The 23,195-nt window shown below is 46.0% G+C and overlaps 1 protein-coding gene across 1 annotated transcript in view; it reads left to right on the top strand.

The window, feature by feature from the left end:
• Positions 1 to 11,261: 11,261 nt before the first annotated feature.
• The window catches only part of LOC148910880 (uncharacterized), a 55,407-nt gene continuing 43,473 nt past the window's right edge, over positions 11,262 to 23,195 (top strand). Inside the window, exon 1 of the mRNA XM_089030659.1 lies at positions 11,262 to 11,839. Coding sequence (XP_088886785.1) covers positions 11,401 to 11,839 — 439 coding nt within the window. The 5' untranslated portion in view covers positions 11,262 to 11,400. The remainder of the gene's footprint in view (positions 11,840 to 23,195) is intronic.

Below are 23,195 nucleotides of genomic sequence, written 5' to 3'. Positions count from 1 at the left end.
GTGGGTTGAAGTTGGAGGTCTTGCACTGATCATTTGTAGTATTAACTTTTCCCCAGCGTATCAATCTAATATAGGACTTAGATTAATAGATGAGAATAATGAGCCTTTGGCGCCCTTTAGGATATCGGCTAATAATCGAGAGCCTTCTCATTTCTCGGCGCAACCATATCGATATAGTTCCGAGGCGTTTTACGTGTTGACGTTTCAAATGGTGGTTAATTGTGAGTACGCTAAGCTACAACTTTTCCCAGATAGTAGGCTTAGCACCCGCACGGTTTTCATAAATAGTTTACCTAACGACCCCAATGAAACTTGGCATCATAAGACCATTAGTACTATGACCGCTATACCACTAGTTCCGCATTATCAAGGCGGCGCGAATACTATCTTTACTTATCCACAGTCGAGGACGCCCAGGAGGACTGACGACGATAAGCCACCAGTAATACATAAGGACAAGATTAGCCCTTCATCTTCTTCAGGAGTACCACCCCAATAGCTACGACCAAGATCCAAATGTTATTCCCCACGAACTTCAACAGTTCTCCGCCGGTCTTCAGTACCAAACCTAAGGTGCTACCAAGCAGCCCAGGAACGCTGGCTGCCATTGTTTTTCCCAGGGTTATTAGGCCCGCACCTAATTTTTTTCCCATTTCCCCCATTTCTTTTCCCACCTTTTTTCCCATTTCCCCCATTTCTTTTCCCACCTTTTTTCCAAGCGCCTTTGCACCTGAGGCCACGCCGTTAATTGCATTCATAATTCCAGCAATAGCGCCTGCGAGCGTTACGGCGAACGCCAATGGAATGCCGTACCTCCGAAGGACCCTCAGTATTTTCTGTCTGGTGGTAAGCCCCAACTCCCTTTCCAAGCCTTCCCTTTGCGCCTGCAACTCCGCAATCCTTTCCTCTAGGGACCCTACTTGCGCCCGAGCTGCTTCTCTTTCCCCGTCGGCGCGGGTTTGATCGTCGATTATTTCCCGCTGCGATTGTATTTGCCTTTCCAGGTCCTCTATGGCTTGCTCTCTTTGTCTTAATTGCTCCCCCTTAACGATGATTTCCGTGTTTAACCGCCGCTCTTGCATTACCGAGGCTTCCAGCTGTGCGCCCACGCGTCTAAGTTCGGCGTCTCTGTCCCCAACGTCTGCAACTGCACGGTCAAAGTTCCTTCTAGCAGTATCCCTTTCATGTAGCAGTAATCCTATGCGGTGCTGAGTGTCTTCGTCTTGCGCTTCGTTGGTTTCTTGTAATTGCTGTATTGCTCTTATGTACGCCTCGTCCTTAGTATCCATTTCTTGTTTTAGATCTTCAATATGTTCCGCCTGCTGCTGTAATTCGGCGCTTTTTTCGTCTAATTGCTCCGTGAGTTTGTCAAGTTGTTCTTTGTGTTCGTCTATGATTCTTTGCTGCGCATTTTCTTCCATGTTGAGCGATTCTAAAGACTGCTGCAGCTGCAAGGCAGCGCTGCTGCCCGACGGCGTACTTGTTAGCTTTTCCTCTACGTCTTCCTTGGTAGCTTGTATTTTTTCGAGCTTTTCTTGATCCTTATCCAAAATTCCGGAGATGGCATGCATTTGACTGGTAGCCTTGGGGGTCCTAAGACCTTTGAAGAATCGCGAAGCTAACCTTGATGTTTCCTTAGTAGTTAAGCTGGACAGCACGGATAAGTCAGGCGTACCCAGTGCCGTTGTTATTTCCTTCGGTAAGGCATTGTTAAGTGCGTTAGAATTTTTGCCTTGATAAAAATCATACCACCTTTCCCTGCCTACGTAACGAATTTGGATTTGACCCTTGTCACCGCGTTGGAATTCTAAGAGAGTCGAACTGGCGTTAGGATATCTCTTACGCACGTCGGTAAGTAGCTTTTGGGGTACCGTTTCGCCGATAGCTGCCATTAAAGTTGGAGGAATTCGGGGGTCGGCAAAGAACCTTCCTTTAGCATCGCGGATGACGTAAACCTTAGCGCCGCTTCTAGCAAGCCTACCCATAATTAGTTCCCTGCCGTATTCATCTTCTTCAAACATTAGCTGCGCTTTTTCAGGCATCCACTCGGGTAGTAGCTCCTGAAGCCTGTCGAAGTCGTCCGGGGTTTCTTCTATGGATTCGTCCATTTCTCGTTGTACTTTTTGCAACCACTCGTTGCTAGGAGCTTCAGGAACTAATCCTAAGTCGTCCATTCGCATGTAAGATGGAAGAGATTTACCAGGGTTTTCCCTTTTGAACCTGTCCGTAAGGCTACGTAAGGCACCACGGGCCTTTGGACCGTACTTGCGACGTAGCTTTTCAAAGAAGCCCGGCTTATCCGCTTCCGGCAGCAGGGTTACATATTCTTCGTCGTTAATGTCGACTTGACCTTCTTCGGTAAGGGGGTCAAAATCCGTTCCTTCTACTTCCATTATATATGATAAGCTCAAAGTTAAATCCTAACGTATTACCTAAGCAGGTTGGCGGACTGAAAGCAGAACGCACCTTTCATCGGGTCACATTCACCCCCAGCAGCGCTAAGCCAGGGGAAACCCTGTACGTAGGCGTGCCCCGCCTAACGGATAACCTAGTCTTAGTCCCTGGCACCTTGGCTTTAAGGTTCGACTTAGCGGTGCAGTCAAGCCCCACAGATGAAAGGATTATCGTTAACAACGTGGGTCGCAACATCGTTTCTAAGATGAGAATCAAGTTTGCTGGGGAATCCTTGCTGGACTTAAATAGGTACGATCTGTATACCACCTATAAGGATCTATGGTTAACAGCATTTGACCGCGCGCAAAGGATAGAACAAGGAATTGGTAGTGTCATTCTACGTAAGGTTCGCACACCTACGAAAACGCAACCTACTAACGGCAGCGGAGAAACCGCAGTGGCAGACGCAAAGCGAATAAAGACCGCCTATGGTAGCAAGTATGTCATACCGCTGGACTTTGAAGTAATCACGAATCACGGTGTGTATTACCCAAGACAGTTATCCGAACTACAGTTTGAAGTAACTTTAGCAGATGCTAATAACATCATTGGTGGGCTAAGCACTGCACTTACCACAACAACCCCATACTCTATTACCAACTTAGAGCTACAGTACGAAACGGTGTACAGCGAAGAGCTGGCCCGTAGCGCCGGCATGGAATACAGCTCCGGCAAGGCATTCTTATACGACCACGTAGTAATGTATAAGACGTTCAGCTTCCTGGATAAGACGGATGAGGTTATCAACCAAAGCATTAACCTCCCCCGAAGAAGTCTCACGGGGTTAATGTTGGTGTTTGCCAAACCCTACGAAGCCGGTAAGCGCGACTCCGAAGCCTTTCACAACCCCAACATTACTAACGTAGGCGTTAGCATTAACGGCGTTCCAAACAAGGTCTACTCGCAGGGAATAAAGCCCGCAGACGTGTACAGGGAGGCAATGCGTAAGTTTGGCGACCAGGTAAGTCCCGAGGAATTCTTTAAGGATAAGTATGCGTTATGGATTGACATGCGCACCATTAACGACGAAGACCTACATGGTCAGGGTTTGCGTCTGGTAAATACGCAGGATGGCATAACATTGGAGATCAAACGCACAAAGAATCCTGACGCGCAGGACGGCGATAAGATAAACTGCTACATCTTCGTCGTCTCAGACGCGCAACTGAGCGTGGAAATGAATCAGCTAAAGAGCGTTGCCTATTGATGGCCATAAAAAATATGCTATATATACAATGCTTTGCGTATTCGAAAACAACGAAACCAAACTGCAATGCATAGTGCAAGGCGATAAACTTTACTTTAAAGGCCGCGAAGTTGCTTTAGCCCTCGGTTACGAGAATTCAAGGGACGCTTTAGGGACACACGTATCCGCTAAGTATAAGAAAAGGTGGGTCGACCTAAGGGTAGCGTCCCACGACGGTTGCCATCCAAATGCGGTGTTTATCGCGGAACCTGGGTTTTATGAGCTAGTATTCTCCTCCAAATTACCGAAGGCGGTGGAATTCCGCGACTGGGTTTTTGAGGACGTCCTGCCCACCCTCAGAAAGGCAGGGAAGTTTGAAACCGCTAATAAGTTGGTATTCAAAATCGAAAACGAATTCGACCTGCATAAGAAAGTGGTTGATTACATTCGCCGCTTCTATCCACAAATACTCCTAACGCCTGGCTTGGGAGAACTCCAAGATTCGGATAACAAACGGATAACCTGCTGGCAGAAGGGCTACCAACGGGGACAACCTGACCTCCTCATCCTAAACGCCCATAAGAAATACCGGGGTCTCCTAATCGAATTAAAGACGCCGAAAGGAAATGGTATACTCTCGCCTGACCAAAGTCATTTGATCTCCAGATACGACATGAACGGCTTTCAAACCATGGTGTGTAACGACTATGATGTTATTTGCCGCGCCATAGACGAATATGCGGAGGGCATTCGAATTCCCTGTAAGTGGTGCGTCAAACGGTTTAAGACTACGGAGACAAGGGCAACGCATTTAAGAATATTTCATAGATATAATGATCGTCAACCAAATACACTGGCGTAACCTGATTTGCGGTAAAGCATACGAAATAAAAAATTACGTCGTCTTCGAAGACATCGACCGTTTACGGTTAGTCCTCAAAGACTTAGAAGGCAAGGAATATTCCCTTTGGGCGCCGGATTGCGTGCGGTACGTAATTCAGGGCGAGGAATTCACCCACTTACGCAGCTATGGTAAGGTAAATGGCCGATGGAAGTTTGACATTGAAAGAAGAGTCACTCCATCTCCTCTTTGTAGTTAAGCGCTTCTGCTAAAGTCCGCTGCTCCGCGGAGCACCAATGCCCCACAAAGGATCCTTCCAGGAATGCACTGCCGCAATGAAGGCAGGTGTATTTTTTTACGCGGTTTTGGGGGCGTAATGCAATCGGCTGGTAGTTCGCACGTAATACAGTCCATATATTGAAAGGGTAATTAGAATGCCTCCCAGAAAGGCAGCTGCGTAGGCTAGCATATACCTTCTTTTAAAGGGGTCCTTATATTTATTAATGTATCTTCTTTTCTTATTGAGTTCTGCATACCTTCTTTTAAAGGGGTCCTTATATTTATTAATGTTTCTTCTTTTCTTATTGAGTTCTGCACACCTTCTTTTAAAGGGGTCCTTATATTTATTAATGTTTCTTCTTTTATTCTTAATAAACAATCAAAGAATATTAATAAATATAAGATCGTATTTTGAGACTCTTTGCGCGAACCCTAGTAGTATAGGGAATGGGGGTTCCAGCGCAATCTCAACACCGGGTAAGACCCGCGTCAAAAATCCACCTACGGACGACCCCCACTCCAAGTGTGGTTGAGGGCAACAGCGCACTTAAATATGTTAGTCTATATATGGAGTGCGAAGAATGTAAGAGAACTTTTAAGAAAGAAGCGGATTCGAAAAAGCATTTGAAAATGAAGACGAAGTGTATGAGCAGTTATGATTGTGGATGTGGTAAGAAGTTTGAGACTAAGGTTAAATTGTTTTGGCATTGTCAGGACTGTGAGTACGACTACGACGACCTAAAAAGTGCTTGGTATTAGGTATAAAATATTTCCTATTATATAGATGGAATCCCAAAGCAACTTCAGCACGGTGTCAATACCCGGTAACGGTGAGATTGACGTTAGACAGTTTTGGCGTCAGTCAGAAAGGAAGGTTAAAAGGACTCTCCGAAAAGGCATAGAAGAATTAGGAGCCCTGAAAGCGAGCATAATGGTAGAAGTAAGTTTGTCAAAAGGCGAGGTAATGACGACAGCAATGTTGCGATCAAAGTCGTTAGTGATATTAGAATCCACGAATCTGGATAGGTCACTCAGTGAAGCCTTAGAAGCAATAATGGAGTCGCTGTCTAACTACACGAAAGAAGGATCGGGTTGGACAGTAGAGGAGGTTGAAGGAATAGAGATAAGTATAGCCAGGTACGTATCCATACGAGGGGGGAGTTACGTACCGCTACCAACGTGGGTAGAAAGGAAGAAGGCTATTGTAAACGTGAAGAATGAAGACAATCGATGCTTTATGTGGGCAATCAGGTCTGCACTGTATCCAGCAGAGAAGGATCCCTGTAGGACAAGTAAGTATCCCACAGATGATTTAGAGTGGGATGGTGTGGAATTTCCCATGCAGTTGATAGACATCCCCATATTTGAGGAAATAAACGATCTAGCAATTAACGTTTACGGAGTCAGAGAGCAGACGATAGTACCGTTAGTTCTGTCAAAAAGTAAAGGAGAGCGCGTACATTTATTCTACCACGGCGGACACTACTCGTGGGTTGAACACATTAGCAGACTATTCTACAGACATACTAAGCACAAAGGCAAAAAGTACTTCTGTGACTGCTGCTTGCTGTCATTTACATCCTTAAATGCCCTAAAGAAACACGATGAGATCTGCCGCGGAGTCGAAGAAGTGGCGCAACGGATCCAGATACCCACCAACAAAGAGCTTTCATACGCAGACCATCAAAAGCAGATGCAAGTGCCTTACGTGATATATGCAGACTTCGAAGCGTTGATAACTAAGGAAGAGCAGAAACGTGGTGCCACGAATAAGGTAGGATTACACGAGATCTGCTCCTTTGGTTACATAGTAGTCAGATCAGACGGTAAAGCAAACCCTCCTGTGATTTACCGAGGTAAGAACGCAGCTAATGAGTTTCTAGAAGCATTGCGAGAAGAGGAGGGGGAGATTAGAGAACAATTAAGACGTCCAAAGAAGATGGAATTTACCAAAGAGAACCAGGAGGCTTTTAACAAGGCAAAAAAATGCCACATTTGTCAACATACGCTTCTTCAGTTTGGAAGACGAGCCAAGAAAGCGTGGGATGAAGATGGAAAGTATCTAGGAGAAGCTCATTTTAAATGCGGGAAGTATGCTAAGAAAGGTGAGAAGCCGGGAAAGCCCTCCACGCACTGCATTCACTGCCACAAAGCATTTGTTGAGGATTTCTATGTGGATAAGGTTAGGGATCACTGCCACATCACGGGTAAATACAGAGGAGCGGCTCATTGGAAATGCAATATAAATTTCAAAGTAAATCCAGACATGGAGATTCCGGTGTTCTTTCACAACCTCCGCGGTTACGACTCCCATTTGCTACTACAAGGAACAGACGGCTCCGACGTCAAATGCATACCCAACAACAAAGAGCGCTACATGTCCGTAACTGTGGGTAAGCTAAAGTTCTTAGATTCGCAGCAGTTTATGGCGGACTCCTTAGCAAACCTCGTAAAGTATAACACCAACTTTCCCATTTCCAGTCAATATGGCGCGGAAAGGAAAGGAGTCTACCCATATGAATACATGGATTCCTGGGATCGATTCAAAGAGTCCCTACCACCCAAAGATCGCTTCTACAGCACCCTAAACGAGTCCGGTATAAAGGATGAGGAGTACCAGCATGCGTTAGACGTGTGGGAAAAGTACTCCTGTGAGAACATGGGGGACTACCACGACATCTACCTAAGGTCTGACGTAGTGCTGCTTGCAGATGTTTTCCAAAGCTTCAGAAAGATGGCTATAGAATATTACGGATTGGATCCCGCTAATTTCTACACGGCTCCTGGGCTCAGCTGGAGTGCTTTGTTAAAGAAGACAAATGCGCAGTTGGATCTCCTAACGGAGTACGACATGTATCGGTTTATGGAAGACGGTATTCGTGGCGGCGTATGCGGACCCAGCCGACGTTACGCCCGCGCAAACAACCCCTTAGTAGAGCACGACCCAGAGAAACCAACCACATACATTTACTACCTGGATGCGAATAACCTTTATGGTTGGGCAATGTCACAGTACCTACCTGTGAGAGACTTCGAATGGGATCCAGTGAAGCCGATAGACTTCTACATGCAGGTAGGAAAGGAGGAAGACAAGGGTTACGTCTTAGAAGTGGATCTGGAGTACCCAGAGCGCCTGCACGACGAACACAATGAGTTCCCCTTAGCACCAGAAGCGATAGAGATACCATTTAAGCAGCTAAGTCCGCTGCAAAAGCAAATGTGCCCTGGTTACAAACCGTACAGGAAACTAACTATGAACCTGATGGATAAGAAGAAGTATGTGGTACGTTACCGCAACCTGCAGTTCTACGTGCGACACGGAATACGCGTAGAGAAGATCCACAGAGTCCTAAAATTCACGCAGGAACCCTGGATGCGCCCCTACATTGACTTTAACACGCAAAAGCGTACCGCAGCGAAAAATGACTTCGAGAAAAACCTCTTCAAACTGATGAACAACAGCGTGTTCGGAAAGACAATGGAGAACATCCGCAAGCGCGTAAGCGTAAAAATAGTCAGCACCAAAGAGGAAGCAGAAGCATACGTGTCACAGCCAGGCTTCGTTAGATACGTAGAAATGCTGAACTTCTACGTGATTCACATGAAAAGGGCAAACCTCTTACTAAACAAGCCCGTTTACACAGGCTTTACGGTGCTGGATCTATCGAAGCTGCTTATGTACGAGTTCTACTACGATAAGCTTAAGCCAAAGTACGGAGACCGCTGTCGCCTCCTGTACACAGACACCGACTCCCTAATTCTAGAAGTGCAAACGGAAGACGTTTACGAAGACTGCCTCCCCGACATAGACGAGTACGACACCAGCGGTTACCCGAAGGAGCACTTCCTTTACTCTGCGAAGAATAAGAAGGTAATTGGGAAGATGAAAGACGAAATGTTAGGAAAACCCATAGTAGAGTACGTGGGTCTGAAACCAAAGATGTACAGCGTGCTAAAGCTGGACGGTGTAGAAAAGAAAGCTAAAGGCGTAAAAAAGTACGTGGTTAAGAAGGACATTACGCACGAGTCCTACCTCAACGTATTACGAACACGCAAGGAACAGCGGCATAAGATGAACAGCCTGCGCAGCTATGGTCATCAGATACATAACGTCACGCAGGAGAACGTGTCACTGTCTGCATTTGACGGTAAGCGATGGATGTGTGATGACGGAGTGCATACGATAGCATTCGGACATCACACGATAAGCAGTTCTTCCATGACGAACCCACGTGTGGGGCCATCGTGAAGATAATACAAGATGGGCTGACCCTTCTTAGCTATTACGCTTCGGATCTGGTAAGTTTCCAAAGACCAATTAGGATCCGTAGCTCTTTTGGATCCTCCTTCTAATTCACCCGGTCCGTAGAGATATCGGACTGTGACATTACCTAATTTTTTTTCATGGGGGAAGACCGCCCTTGAACTTCTGACGTAGGACTTGTGCTCCACGTGTTTCTTTTTTATGGCATCCTTGGGTTTTATTCCCGTAGCCCTGGCCGCCTCGTTGTTCAAAGCCGCGACGACCTGGGGGAGCCGCTGTGTCCATTCCCTGTTGCGTTTGGAGGGATCTTCCAGCTCTTTCCAATACTGGTACCCAAAGAGACGCTCGGCCAAGGTCTTATTGAATCTTTCGACGATGCTCTGACCCCTGTGGTACTCAGCTTCAGCTCTCCTAATCTTAGTGTCGTGGTCTTTCAGGGTCTTAGTAACCACGCCCATGAACTCCGTCCCCGCATCCACTTGCAGCAGCTTAGGCCATTTCAAAACGCGCTTATAAATCCTACCTAGGGCTTCTGCGACTTCCCCAGAATCCTTGCTGGTTATGGGTTCGGCGTCCTTGTATCTGCTTGCGATATCAACTACGGTCAAAGCGTACCTATAGGTCCTTTTCCTCACCTTGTCGTGCGGTAAGAAAAGCAAATCCGCCTGATGAACTTCATTGGGGGCATTTACGGTAAAGCTGGGCCTGGGAATGTACTTGGGCACGGGAAGATAAACCTGCCAGAGGGTTTGTTTTCTTAGCCAGTTCTTAGCCGTTTCATCTGATACCCTGGCCGCGGTCGCGAGTTTCTTGATGGCCGACGCTCCTTTCCAATAGCCCTCAGGTCCATAGTAAATCCTCTTGAGTTTGTCCTCTACGCGGCCCATTATATGAATTCCAAAACAAGATTGATCTTACGTCCGTTAAAATCCACCGTCTTTCCGTCCACCTTAATGGCGATGTTTATGCTTTCTACCAAATTGGACAAGTCATAGCTCAAAGAAATGGGAGTGTATTCTACTGGGTCAAATGGATTACCTTTGGGCAGAAACTTGGACATAAGAGAAGACTTTTCTCCATTGTTGTAACTATGGACCAAGTCGCAATAGACTTCGTAAGAGGATGCGACTTTCCATTTCACAGGTATGGCTGTGTCGGTAATTGTTTTGCCCGAGGCACATAATAAAGATCCCAATGGGTCAGACTTTCCAAAAGTTACTGAATAGTTTGGCATATTATGTTTGAGGGTCATTTCGTGCGGCAATCCTGTGGTGAGCGTATAACCGTGTTTTGCTAATTCCTTAGCAAGGGTGATTGGTGTGTAATGTCCATCGGGCAGCAATACGCCTTGATAATTGCCGCCGCCTTTATGCTCAGTGACCAAGGCATTGACTAAATTATACCAAGAATTGTACAAAGAGCAACTAACCAGCCGAACCTTATGGGCTTTGATGGGGGGATTCAGATAAGTGGTAAAGTTATTCTTGTCGCTTTCCAAAAAGACGATCATATATTTCAGGAAACACAGTTTCCTTCGTTAGAGCAGATACCCCAAAGCTACGCCTCCGGCCAGCCCTGCGACTCCTACGAAGACCAACTCATTGTCTTTTTGTTTCTTAGAAGGCTGATAGTAATTCTTAAACTGAGGCTTTCTCAACCCCGTTAATGCCGCGGGGTGTGCTTGCGCATAAAGTTTAAAGGCGTAGTCTGTATTTTCAAAGTTCTTATCCGCCTGCATCTTGTCTTGGTAGTTCTTATCCAACCAATCCCTGTAAGTTTGTCTTTTTTCATTCCAAGCTGCCACGTCTCGCTGATATTTCTCCAGCGCTAAGTCGTGTCTCTTCCTTTCGGCGGCCAAATCTCCGCTTTTGTCGCCTCTAACTAATCTATCCAAATACTGACCACCATAATTAGCTCCAGTGAATGCTAAGGCTGCAATAACTCCACCTGCGACCACGAGAGATTTAGCCTTGGTAATCTTGGTATCTTCTACGGGAGCCTTTTCTGGTTGTTCTTCGGTGCCACTCATCTTATATTAAGGGACTTGAAGGACTTGACAAGTAACTTGATGACGACTTGACAATGACTTGGCAATGACTTGACAACGACTTGACTAAGTACTTGAGGTGACTTGACAACGACTTGACTAAGTACTTGAGGTGACTTGACAACGACTTGACTAAGTACTTGAGGTGACTTGACAACGACTTGACTAAGTACTTGAGGCGACTAGCAGCAGTAAGGGGGACTCGCGGTCAATGTCAAAGATTTACGGGTTTTACAGGCGGTTTAAGGAAGGCGCCGGCAGCGGGAATAAGCCGCGCGATAAGTCCTTACTGCTGCTGTGTTGGGAATCAAAGATAAGTGTTTATAAAAATGTACGATATATATACGATGCATGAATGTAAAAAGTTCACCAATGACTTCTGTATAATTTGCCTAAGATCCAAAGTTAACATACCTAAGCCCAAGGGTTTCTGGTGTTGTGGTAAGAAAATGCAAATAGAAGACGACACGTCAGCACAGTGTTACGAGTGTGGTAAGAATATTCGTAATGCCGTACCAAATGCTACCAAAGAGCAGTATTACGCCAATGGAGGTCGTAAGAAAACGCCATATAAGAGAATAAAATACTTCAGGGACTGGATGAGTCATATCCAAGGTTTACATCCGATATATTTAAGCGACGAAGTAAAGAAGAAAATCATAGACCATTTAGAAGAGCCAACCCCACAAAGTCTACGGAAAACGTTGAAAAAATTAAAGCTAGGGAAATATTACAAAGCTATTCCCTATCTTTTGTCTGAAATTACCGGTAAGTCTATTCCTGAGGTTTCTGATATGACAAAAGCCGAGTGGTTATTCTGTCGGCTGAATAAGGATATTCCTTATTATCCTGACGTAATTTACGAAATATTTTACAAAATAGACCCCAACCACCCCCTGTTAGGATGGATTCCGAGAAAATAAAAATGCAAAACTGGCGTTTATTTTGCCAGAAACCCCACTGGGGAATGCATCGCGCAGAACACCAAGCTATCCCCAGTGGGGTTTTTTGCATTTTGGGCTTACGGGGCTTATTTCATCCCGCGCCAGAGGCCCTCTAGTACATACACATATATCTTTCTTACGACCCACCAGAGGGTGAACTCCGGACAGCGTCCCGAGACACCCCCTGACTTTTCCAACTTTTCCTCGCGAAACCCCCCATCGCGGGGTTGAATCGCACTTTCTACCCCTCCCCCCACGGTTGCTGTGAGTGGGGGAGGCTTTTTTTTCACTCACAGCAACCGGTCCAAATGCATCTACAGCGAGGCTCGAACTCGGGACTTTAGGCCTCCCCAGCCCCAAAGTCCACGATCACAAGCGAACGCCAGACACATCTGGACGCTTATGTATGTGAAAATTATTATATTTAATTTGCATATGAACCAGACAGCCGGCGTTCGATATGTAAATAGAATCCCGTCACGATGTTTACTGAGCAAGCTTTCTTTGAAGCTCTTCTTTTGCCTCCTGGTAGATCTTTTTGCGAGATTCCTCGGAAAGATCTTTTACGACTGTTTTTTTATTCCTTATGTCCGACTTTAATTTCTCGTATTTGTCTTCTTCGGCCAGAATAAGCGAGAATTCTACGTCGTCTATCTTTCTGTCACGCAAAGCCTTTGAGACAAGGTCGGTAATAGTATTTACTTTAGCCCTAGACAGAGCTATTGTCGTGTCATGCTTGGATATTTTCGTGGATAGCTTTTTCATAATACCCGTAGCAACAGCCGAAATAATACCACAAGCTGCCCCAACGCCGGCCAAAGGAACTCCAACAATTATTCCCGGTCCAGTAAGCGAAGTAGCAACGCCAGAGCCCGTTAACACAACAGATATGGATCCTGAAGTTATCGCAATCTTATGTAGCGTACTCCGGGCTCTGACGTACTTTTTTCGGACTTTTTCGTAGTGTTTTGTTTGCCCTTCCAAGTAAGCCAGGATTAAGTTCGCTTTATTCAGACGAAAGTTTTCGGCGTTTAGTTCGTTAGGTGTAGTATAGGGAACATCTGGGTACAACTTAGGTGCTGATGGTATAACATCCATTATATATACTAATGTACGACGCTTTTGGGAATGATATACAGGAGCAGCCACATCACGACAACAGGGATTACTGGAATTGGAGAGCCTTTAGGAAGATGTTTCCGCATGCAGACCCTAGTAAGTTCGAAAGAAGACCCGATGGGATTTACTATAACGGCTCTAGGATGTACAGCAATGAGGATTTGAAACCTACGCTGGTCGATCAGATAGACTCTCAGCTGAAGCATCCTAAGATCTTACCGCCTGGTTATATCGAACATAAGCCCTTGCATGTCGAACCTAAACCTAGTTGGTCAAAGGAATTATTGCTGGGTACCAGTACTTATCCGATACCCGCAGTTTCATTTGATAAACACCCAAGCTTGGACCTAACGTTGAACATGCGGATCTCAAACAACCATTCCTTTCCATTAAAGGTGCGAGATATCTTCAAAAACGTTCCCATTGTTCATACCACCGCTAAGGAATCTCATGAATGGTTAAGTGGTCCTAACATGCGTTATTGGCCGCAGCAACTAAACTTTGCGGTTTGGTGTGCCACCAGCGGCTGCGGTGTAAGTGCGAAGTTGATGAAGAATTCGATATTTATGTTTCACTTCCACTTTACCGTCCGAAGAATACTGCATGAGATGGGTGTTATTGCGCTGCCGGGAGATGCTGCGTTTTATCCAAGAGATAACAAATACAGCGTGCCGGCTTATGATAGACTTTGTAAGGAGTTTGGTGTTGTAGGGAAGGATTTCCGATGCACTACGGGCGCTAACAATGGTTTGGGACATATTTGGGCTTATTGGGGGATTGGTGGGCACGAGCTAAGCGATAAGGAAGTGCATACGCTGCGGTTGCAGTGGGACACTGGGTATCACAAAGAAACTCACGACAGTAGCACCTTCTTTGAACCAAATGCCAAGACCACTAAGGAAGTCAGAGACGGACCTCTGTTCAAAGACGAGGGTGGTAAGTATGGTGGAGCTAATCCACTGATTATCAAAATTACCAACGACGAGCAAACAAAGCAATATCTTAATTTCATACCCCCAGAAGGTAAAGGACTAACCAAAGCCGGCCTTGCCCGTTTGAACCGCAGCATAGAAGCTTACGTGTATTCCATCCTTGGAGCTCAGGTAAACACCCGATCGAGTATAGTGGGGAATACCGGCGCCGCAGAAGAGACGCGAGCCGAAGCCTTGATCTTATTCGAAAGTTCGATTTTGGAGGGTGATATTAGCAAGGGCGTACAGCGTTACCAACTAGCCATACAAAATTCCAAAGCAAGGTTGGACTATGCCGTAGCCCCGGGTTGTTGGTTAATGCCCAGTAATTTATCTATAAATACTGGTTCTGTAGTAGGATACAACAACAAACTTCAACGAGCTACTAAGGATATGAAGTTTGGGGCGAATGACGTGAACTCTGATACTCTTAGGAACATTCCTCACTTCGTAGAGAAGCCAAAAAAGTCACACGAAACGAAGCTACCCGTAGTTAAGAAACCATCAAAGAAGGTCCTACCTGCGATACCTGAGGAATATGACCATAACTTACTAAAAGCCGGCTTAGCCACCGCAGGCGTTGGTCTGAGCTATTATATATGGCGATGAACAACCCCTACGTAGCTGGAGTAGATTGTGTTTATACGACTTACACAGGCGAGAAAAAATACACCCAAGCATCTTGGGTTGATGTCACGTGGATGTCTGTGAATTTGAACTACTCAGGAAAGAAGTTAATCCTTTGTAGTATTTGCATTGGCACGAGCAGCCATGCCAACGTCGGCTTTAGGTTCCTGGATGAGAATGGCGTACTGCAGCCTATGAGAAATAAGACAAACAACAGGGAGCCTGCGTATTTCTCCGTAGAGCCCAACCCAACCAGCGCCGAAAATCTATCGGTTTGGACTTTTCATATGGTCGCCGATTGCCATGGGAAGGTAAAGCTGCAGATAAGAGTAGACGGTACGGGAAAGGTTACGGTAAATAGCATAGAAAATCAAAGGGATACAGCCTATAATCACGCTACCATTAGCACCCTTACGGTAATGAGTCTATAGATATATGAACCCACACGTAAAGGAAGAAGGCTTTCATTACTATTTAGGGGAGATTTATTACCAAGGGGATGAGTGGTTTGATACCGGAATTTGGGTAAAGGTTGGGGGTTTAGGATTACTAATATGCACCCTTGACGTTAACCTACGCAATAGCTGTAATCTTGGGTTTAGGATAGTAGATGAGACCAACACTCCACTATTTCCATATAGAAAAAAAGTAAATAACAGGCACCCATCACACTTTACGTATGAGGCTTCAAGTAGTAGGGAAAATCAGTCGCCGGTGACTTTTCATATGATAGTTAATTGTCAATACGCGAAGCTTCAACTTCGCCCCAGCGACACCGCAGGAGGTGATAAGTATAAAGGCTTCGTCGTATTTAATGCCGCGACGTTTAAGGGTGACGTGGTGGACGCTGTTTGGAATCATAAGACCATTAGCACCATGAGTGTGCTGCCGCTAGTTCCGCATTATCAAGGCGGTGCGAATACTATCTTTACTTATCCCAAGTCGAGAACACCCCGGATGCCTGACGACGATAAGCCCCCAGTAACGTACCCAGATAAGATTAACCCTGAATCTTCTTCAGGAGTACCACCCCAATAGCGACGACCAAGATCCAAATGTTGTTGCCCACGAACTTCAACAGTTCACCGCCCGTCTTCAGTACCAAACCTAAGGTGCTACCAAGCAAGCCTGGAATGCTTGCTGCCATTTTTTTACCCAGCGCCGTTAACCCTGCCGCAAGTCCCGTAGTTACCTTAGCCAGCCCTGCACCCATTTCCTTACCCACCTTGGCTAGGTCGCCGCCTATTTTCTTACCCAGCGCCTTTGCCTTCGCACCTACGGCGCTAATTGCATCCATAATAGCAACCACCGCACCAGCAATACCGCCCGGAAATGCCAACGGCACGCCAATTTTTAAGAGGTACTTCATTACCGTCTTTACTTTTTGCTTAGTGGTGGTAGCCCCTCGCTCCCGCTCTGCGGTAGCAAGCCTCGTCCTTGCCTCCTCAAGCCTTTCCAGGGTTTCCTCCAATTCCCTTTGCGCAGCTACCCGCTCTTCTTCGGGGCGCGCTTGCTCAGCTATTATTTCCCGTTGTGTGTTGGCGTGGTGCTCTAAGTCTTCGACGGCGCCACTTAATTGTCGGATTTGCTCATCTTTATGGGCGACTTCATCCAACAACTGCATTCTGTGTTGCTCGACTCTAAGCAAGGTGTTGGAGGACTCCATGAGTGCTTCGTCCCTTTCATCTAAGCCTCTTATGGCGTCCTGAAGGGCCTGAAATGTTCCCCTTCGGTCTGCCTTAGCTTCGTCGAGCCTTTCCATGAGGGCTGCATATCTTCCATTCATTACGTCTCTTTCCTCTTTTACGGCTTGTAATTCCCTAGTTAATTCTCGCGGGTCTCCCCCACGGTCATATGTTAAGTCCTTGATCCTATCCACGAGCCTTGTTATTTCGGCGTCTTTTTCCCTTCTAAGGGAGGCTACTTCCGCTATCTTTCCCTGCTCCAGGTCGGATATTTCCTCATTTTGCCTTTCTATTTCCGCAGTTAGGTTTCTGATATCTTCCCTTGCAGTTTTGAAGTTGTAGGGGTTTTTGGTCTTCAGTCTTTCCACCCGCTTCAGGTGGTAGATTTGCAAGGGCGCTAAAGAATCTTTGCCTACCAATGTTTATCCGCTCCTCAGACATTTCCTCCTGTATTGCTAAGTTAGGACTTCCAATGGCCTTTTTCAACGTTTTAGGAATCTTGGGGTCGGGAAAGAAATTTCCCCGCTCGTCTCTAATTAAGTAAATCTTAGAGCCGCTTTTTGGGAGCCTACCAAGAATTATTTCCTTACCATATTCCTCATCTTCATCAAACACCATTATTGCTTTTTTAGGATCCCAATCGGGCAATAACTCCCTTAGCCTATCGAAGTCGTCCGGCTGGTCTTTGCCTATGGATTCGTCCATTTGTTCTTGGACTCTTTGAAGCCATTGGGCGTCGGGGGCTTCAGGGACCAAGTCATCCATTTGTAGATATTCCGGAATAGGCTTGTATGGATTCTTGGACTTATACTTTTCCCTTAAGGAGCGCATAGCATCGCGGAATCTACTGCCATACCTGTTAAGTAACTTACTAAAGAGGCCTCGTTTATCCACGTTGTCATCAGGAAGCAAAGACTCATACTCATCGTCGTTAATGTCTACTTGACCTTCTTCGGTAAGGGGATCGAAGTCTGGATCCGTTCCTTCTACTTCCATTATATATGATAAGCTCAAAGTTAAATCCCAACGCATTACCTAAGCAGGTTGGCGGACTGAAAGCAGAACGCACCTTTCATCGGGTCACATTCACCCCCAGCAGCGCTAAGCCAGGGGAAACCCTGTACGTAGGCGTGCCCCGCCTAACGGATAACCTAGTCTTAGTCCCTGGCACCTTGGCTTTAAGGTTCGACTTAGCGGTGCAGTCAAGCCCCACAGATGAAAGGATTATCGTTAACAACGTGGGTCGCAACATCGTTTCTAAGATGAGAATCAAGTTTGCTGGGGAATCCTTGCTGGACTTAAATAGGTACGATCTGTATACCACCTATAAGGATCTATGGTTAACAGCATTTGACCGCGCGCAAAGGATAGAACAAGGAATTGGTAGTGTCATTCTACGTAAGGTTCGCACACCTACGAAAACGCAACCTACTGACGGCAGCGGAGAAACCGCAGTGGCAGACGCAAAGCGAATAAAGACCGCCTATGGTAGCAAGTATGTCATACCGCTGGACTTTGAAGTAATCACGAATCACGGTGTGTATTACCCAAGACAGTTATCCGAACTACAGTTTGAAGTAACTTTAGCAGATGCTAATAACATCATTGGTGGGCTAAGCACTGCACTTACCACAACAACCCCATACTCTATTACCAACTTAGAGCTACAGTACGAAACGGTGTACAGCGAAGAGCTGGCCCGTAGCGCCGGCATGGAATACAGCTCCGGCAAGGCATTCTTATACGACCACGTAGTAATGTATAAGACGTTCAGCTTCCTGGATAAGACGGATGAGGTTATCAACCAAAGCATTAACCTCCCCCGAAGAAGTCTCACGGGGTTAATGTTGGTGTTTGCCAAACCCTACGAAGCCGGTAAGCGCGGCTCCGAAGCCTTTCACTACCCCAACATTACTAACGTGGGGGTCGACATAAACGGCGTTCCAAACAAGGTCTACTCCCAGGGGATAAAGCCCGCAGACGTGTACAGGGAGGCAATGCGTAAGTTTGGCGACCAAATTAGCCCCGAGGAATTCTTTAAGGATAAGTATGCGCTGTGGATTGACATGCGCACCATTAACGACGAAGACCTACATGGTCAGGGTTTACGTCTAGTAAATACGCAGGACGACATCACTTTGGAGATCAAGCGCACCAAGAACACCGATGCCGGCGACGGCGACAAAATAAACTGCTACGTCTTCGTCGTGTCTGACGCGCAACTGAGCGTAGAAATGAATCAGCTAAAGAGCGTTGCCTATTGATCCACTCGCTCATCCTTTTGATAAAAAAATATCGTTGGTATATAATGCTTCGCGTATTCGAAAACAACGAAACCAAACTGCAATGCATAGTGCAAGGCGAAACTTTATACTTCAAAGCAAAGGAAGTGGCTTTGGCGTTGGGCTATGAGCGCCCCAGAGATGCGATTAGAGCACATGTATCTGAGAAATACCAGAAAAAATGGGCTGATCTACTAGGGGCTGCGAATCACCGCTCCTTTACTACGCAACCAAATGCCGTGTTTATATCCGAACCTGGTCTGTACGAACTGACATTTAGCTCCAAACTACCCAAAGCCGTGGAGTTTCGCGATTGGGTCTTCGAAGAAGTCCTACCCGCGCTAAGGAAAGCGGGTAAGTATGCGATGGACAAGCGCTTCGACGGTCCAAACAAGTTAGTATTTAAGATCGAAAATGAAGCCGACCTACACGCGAAGGTAGTCGACTACATACGTAGGTTTTACCCCGATTTCATCATAGCGCCGGGTCTTGGCGAGCTTCAAGATTCAGACAGCAAGCGAATAACCTGCTGGCGAAAAGGCTACCAAGCCGGTCAACCCGACCTCTTAATCCTAAATGCGCATAAGGAATACCGCGGGTTGTGTATCGAGTTGAAAACCCCAAAAGGAAACGGCGTCTTATCCGCGAAGCAATCTAAGAAAATCTCGCAGCTTGACGTAAATGGTTACCTAACGATGGTTAGCAACGATTACGACGTTATCTGTCGTGCCTTAATAGGTTACGCGGATGGCATTCGTATTCCCTGTAGGGGCTGCGTGAAGCGGTTTAAGTCCTACGCCACTTTGAAAGCGCATTTAAAGATATTCCATAGGTATAATGAAGCTCAGCTTGACTCACTGGCGTGATCTTGCCCACGGTAAAGCATACGAAATAAAAAATTACGTCGTCTTCGAAGACATCGACCGTTTACGGTTAGTCCTCAAAGACTTAGAAGGCAAGGAATATTCCCTTTGGGCGCCGGATTGCGTGCGGTACGTAATTCAGGGCGAGGAATTCACCCACTTACGCAGCTATGGTAAGGTAAATGGCCGATGGAAGTTTGACATTGAAAGAAGAGTCACTCCATCTCCTCTTTGTAGTTAAGCGCGTCTGCTAAAGTCCGCTGCGCTTTAGGATCCGGGGACCACCAATGCCCTACAAAGGATCCTTCGGAGAATACCCTGTCGCAATGAAGGCAGGTGTATTTTTTACGCGGCTTACAAGGGGTAATGCAGTCGGCAGGTAGTTCGCAAGTAATGCAGTCCATATATTGAAAGGGTAATTAGGGCGCCCACAAAGAATGCCGTGAAGTAGGCTACCATATACTTAGGGGACTCTACAAGGCCCCTTTAAAGGGGTCTTTATTTTTATTTATTAATAATAATAAATAAAAATAAGGATGGGATTTGAGACTCTTTGCGCAAACCCTACCTTACTATTAAAGGCCCCAAGAAATGCTATTTCAAAAGTGTCTCAGAATGTTAACAATAAGGTTAAATCTTTGTTAAGTATGTGTGGAAACTATTTCAAAGAGTGTCTCAGAATGTTAACAATAAGGTTAAATCTTTGTTAAGACACCCCGGAAACTATTTCAAAGAGTGTCTCAGAATGTTGACGTTTAGGTTAAATCTTTGTTAAGACAGTTGAAGATATGTTCCTCTTCTCTAACGCAACCACAACGATCACACTCCTGCCTCCAATGATTTAATCTTATTGTCAACATTCTACAGGGGATATCGCATGAAGTCCTTAACGGACTCCTTAGCCCAACCGGCCATCGTCAAAAGCGCACCAAACCTTTCCGCGCGCTTCAGGCCGCACATTTCATCGTACAACTCCTGCACGCGCTCTTTTAACCGATCGATCTCCTCCCTTTGCATTTCTATGGTATCTCTTTTATCTTCTGCGTCGCCGGCAATCCTTCTTACTGCGTCCACTGGGTCCATCGTATATATAATGGATCCGAACCATATTCCCTGCAATGCTCTGATAGTAGGACCCAACGGCTGCGGAAAGACCCAATTCGTCGTGGAGCAGCTATTAGGACCCTTTAGATACCGTTTCGACTACATCGTGTTATTATGCCCCACCTACGTGAATAACCGCACCTGGACGGGCATAGGAGTGAAAGATGACGACTTCTTCGTGGATATCTTAGATCCTAACGAGTTATCCGGCCATCTTAAGTTTTGGCACAAACAATTCCCCAAGAATACGCAAACCCTCCTTATACTGGATGACATTGCCTGTGGGGACGACGTAAAAAGACGCACTTCCGAGCTCGTTAAACTCGCCTTCAGCGGTAGGCATGACAATATCAGCGTTTGGTTGCTTTCCCAGCAGCTTACCAGTGTCTCCAAGCCCTTCAGGGAAAACATAGGCTCTCTCGTAGTATTTTATACGCCCAGTAAGTCTGATCTGGAAACCATCTTAAGCGACTACGGCGGTGAGATATCCAAGGAACAGTTACACGAATACATGCGGCATTTAAAAACGCACCAACATTCCAAGATGATCTTCTCTTTGAGGTTTCCCTACACGGTTGGAATCTATGATTCCTAATGTATATGGATATTGAGCAGCTCTTAGATGAAGTCCCCACACAGCTAGATGAAAGTAACCTCAAGGAACAACTTAACATCCTGGTGTCTTCTGGGAAGTGTAAAGAAATGATAGGCAAGGAACTTACCCATGAGCAGGTTAATAAGTTGTCAGAAGAGGAGGTTAAGAAGTTCCATAAGAGGTACGAGGCCGCCCTTGCAAGTAAGACCACGGACGCCGTAGCAGACTCAGCCATTAAGCTGGCCACCAAGCTTCTCGGACTTGCGCTGCCCATAGACGACGTGGAGCAACTACGGAAGGACATTAGCGATGACTATGTCATCGCCCAAGAACTTAAGATAACCTGCGGGTGGTTGTCTTTGAAGTGCGGTAAGTTAATGGCAGTCGCCTCTGCGGCACTTCACGTAGCTCAGCACGTTGACTTGAAGGAACGTGCGGGCACCTTTGGTGCCTCTTGGAAGGACTTCAAAAAGGACAGAGAAGTCGAAAAGGTCTTCCAGGCAGCACTTGCTGAGGTACCTGATCAAGTCGCCTCAAGTACTTAGTCAAGTCGTCCTTAAGTACTTACTTAAGTCATTCTCAAGTACTTATCAAGTCCTTCAAGTCCTTAGATATAAATGAGTGAACCAGAGTCGAAGGTAGAGCAGCCCCAAGAGGATCAAAAGATTACCAAGGCTAAATCTCCAGGCAGAGTTGCCGCGGGGAAGAAGCTCGCGGAGATGAATAGGAAGAACAAAGCCAAAAAAGAAGAAAAGGTGGAGGAAAGAGAAGAGGAATCCTTTATTAATCCTGGGTACGTCATCGGCGCGTTAGGAGTTGCTATAGCAGCAGGTAGCCTTTACTTACAATGGAAGGCAACGAAAAAGGTAGAACCACCAACATATCACGCGCCCGTGCACGCACCTGTGGAGCCGGCTGTTAGAAAAAGTAAGATCCCTGAAATGGAGTAATAACCTTCTCGCTCTGTAATATAATGTCAACCGCGTTATTGAAAACTGTTGAAGAAGCAGCTATCATTACTTCCATCGTTGCGGGTATTGGTTGGGTAGGTAAGAAAGTGCTCAAAGAAGACTTTACTGAAGACCCAAGCAAGAGCTTCGCTAATTTTGCTAAAATGACCGCTGCCGTAGGCGGGGCTATCATGGAAAAGAATTACCTACAGAAGGAAAAGTACATTCCTAATGTATAAATGGCTAGCGTGGTCGCAGGTGGAGTTATTGCAGCTTTAGCATTCACTGGAGCTAATTATGGTGGTCAGTATTTGGATAGATTAGTTAGAGGTGATCGCAGCGGAGATTTAGCCGCCGAAAGGAAGAGACACGACTTAGCGCTGGAGAAATATCAGCGAGACGTGGCAGCTTGGAATGAAAAAAGACAAGCTTACAGGGATTGGTTGGATAAGAACTACCAAGACAAGATGCAGGCGGATAAGAACTTTGAAAATACAGACTACGCCTTTAAACTTTATGCGCAAGCACACCCCGCGGCATTAACGGGGTTGAGAAAGCCTCAGTTTAAGAATTACTATCAGCCTTCTAAGAAACAAAAAGACAATGAGTTGGTCTTCGTAGGAGTCGCAGGGCTGGCCGGAGGCGTAGCTTTGGCGTATCTGCTCTAACGAAGGAAACTGTGTTTCCTGAAATATATGATCGTCTTTTTGGAACACTCGACGAAAAAATGAATTTGTCATGTAGGCAAACATATAGACAAATATATGGGCAAATATCATATTTGACTAATAGTATACAATATTTGCCCAATGACTGTATATGATATGTACCTACACATTTATCCCATGGGCACAGATGGCAAAGTCCGTATGGCCCAGTAAAATCCCAAACGGCAAATATATAGCAGATATCATATCATCCATACATTTACCCGGTAGTAAATGTGAATGCTCATTTGATATGTGCACGTATTTGCCCAGCCCG

The sequence above is a fragment of the Actinia tenebrosa genome, unplaced genomic scaffold, assembly GCF_029948245.1.
Source record: "Actinia tenebrosa isolate PJP-AT-01 unplaced genomic scaffold, QUT_ActTen_1.0 PGA_scaffold15__27_contigs__length_11533743, whole genome shotgun sequence".
In the NCBI taxonomy this organism is placed as follows: Eukaryota; Metazoa; Cnidaria; class Anthozoa; order Actiniaria; family Actiniidae; genus Actinia; species Actinia tenebrosa.
This window is presented reverse-complemented; position numbering and strand designations above follow the sequence as displayed.